Source organism: Adiantum capillus-veneris, chromosome 16 (genome assembly GCF_014529385.1).
Source record: "Adiantum capillus-veneris isolate H3 chromosome 16, ASM1452938v2, whole genome shotgun sequence".
NCBI lineage: Eukaryota > Viridiplantae > Streptophyta > Polypodiopsida > Polypodiales > Pteridaceae > Adiantum > Adiantum capillus-veneris.
In genome coordinates, this window is record NC_140946.1 from 14,123,899 (window position 1) to 14,124,884 (window position 986).

Here is a 986-nt window from a genome sequence, read left to right on the forward strand (position 1 = left end):
TACGGAATTCTCACAAGCCGTGCTTGTGCCTGCATGCAACAATTACATAGCATGTGTGAAAAATTTGTCAAACGAAAACAAAATCGATTGCATACCTCATTACATGAATCATCTTGCCGCAAAAGCCTTGCCGAGGACCTAAGAGATGGACTTGCCAGTTGCTTGAAAAAGAGTTCAAAAGAGTGTGCCAAAATCCACTCGTTGAAGCAAATCGTGCAATCAAAAAGTGATTCAAACTTTCTGAAATTTTGGTAATGTCGATTCAGACTTTCTGAAATTCCGATAATTTCGATTCTTTGTGAGTCTATTCAATGCAGAGTTGCATCGCCTGTCGACTGCCTTCTGGGTGATTGGGGGTGGGTATACCCCCTTAAGCTCCTTTGTGTTTTTTATGGAGTGGCCCCTCCCTGGCTTAGGGCGACCACCAATGGGAAAACAAAAGGAAAAAAAATAAAAATAAAAAAATAACGAGCAGCAATGGCGGCCTCTGCGCCGGCAGAAAACGAGCAAGCAGCATACAAGGCGTGCCAAATCCGGGCCTATCACAGAAGCGCAAAAGCCTTGCCTTCCTTCTGCAAACCCAACAAGGGAGATCTTGCTGGTTATCATGTCGATCGAGCGCCATCTCTTCCCCGACTTGGAGATGATGCACACGGCCTGTTCCTCGGCTTCGACCTCCTCGGCCTTCACATGAAATTGCCATGAACATGCATGCCTTGCATGCAATTCCCTGTGGCCTCAAAGGCCTTCCATCCTCTCTGTCGAGCCTTGATGAAACGCCATGCAGCCATGCTGCACCTTATTCGCCACGAGAGAGAGAGAGAGAGAGCGAGAGAGAGCGAGAGAGAGAGAGAGATAAAAGCCAAAGAGCCATGCCTTCCTTTGCTTTCCCTCTCTGCCATGGCCTTCTTGCAGCACGACCTTGCCATGCATCCATGAAAGGACTCTGCCATGCTGCTTCTTCTTCGCCGAAAGGAGGGCGAGCT

The 986-nt window shown here is 48.3% G+C and overlaps 1 protein-coding gene across 1 annotated transcript; it reads left to right on the forward strand.

Annotated features, from left to right (window-relative positions):
* Positions 1-477: 477 nt before the first annotated feature.
* Positions 478-705, forward strand: LOC147438601 (uncharacterized). Its single transcript, XM_086484538.1, has one exon. It carries the CDS (start codon positions 478-480, stop codon positions 703-705), a length of 228 nt encoding a protein of 75 aa, XP_086340664.1.
* The last annotated feature ends 281 nt before the right edge of the window (positions 706-986 follow it).

What these genes read in the sequence shown, in the direction of transcription:
- LOC147438601 (XM_086484538.1), top strand. Translation starts at nt 478, where the DNA reads ATGGCGGCCTCTGCGCCGGCAGAAAACGAGCAAGCAGCATACAAGGCG.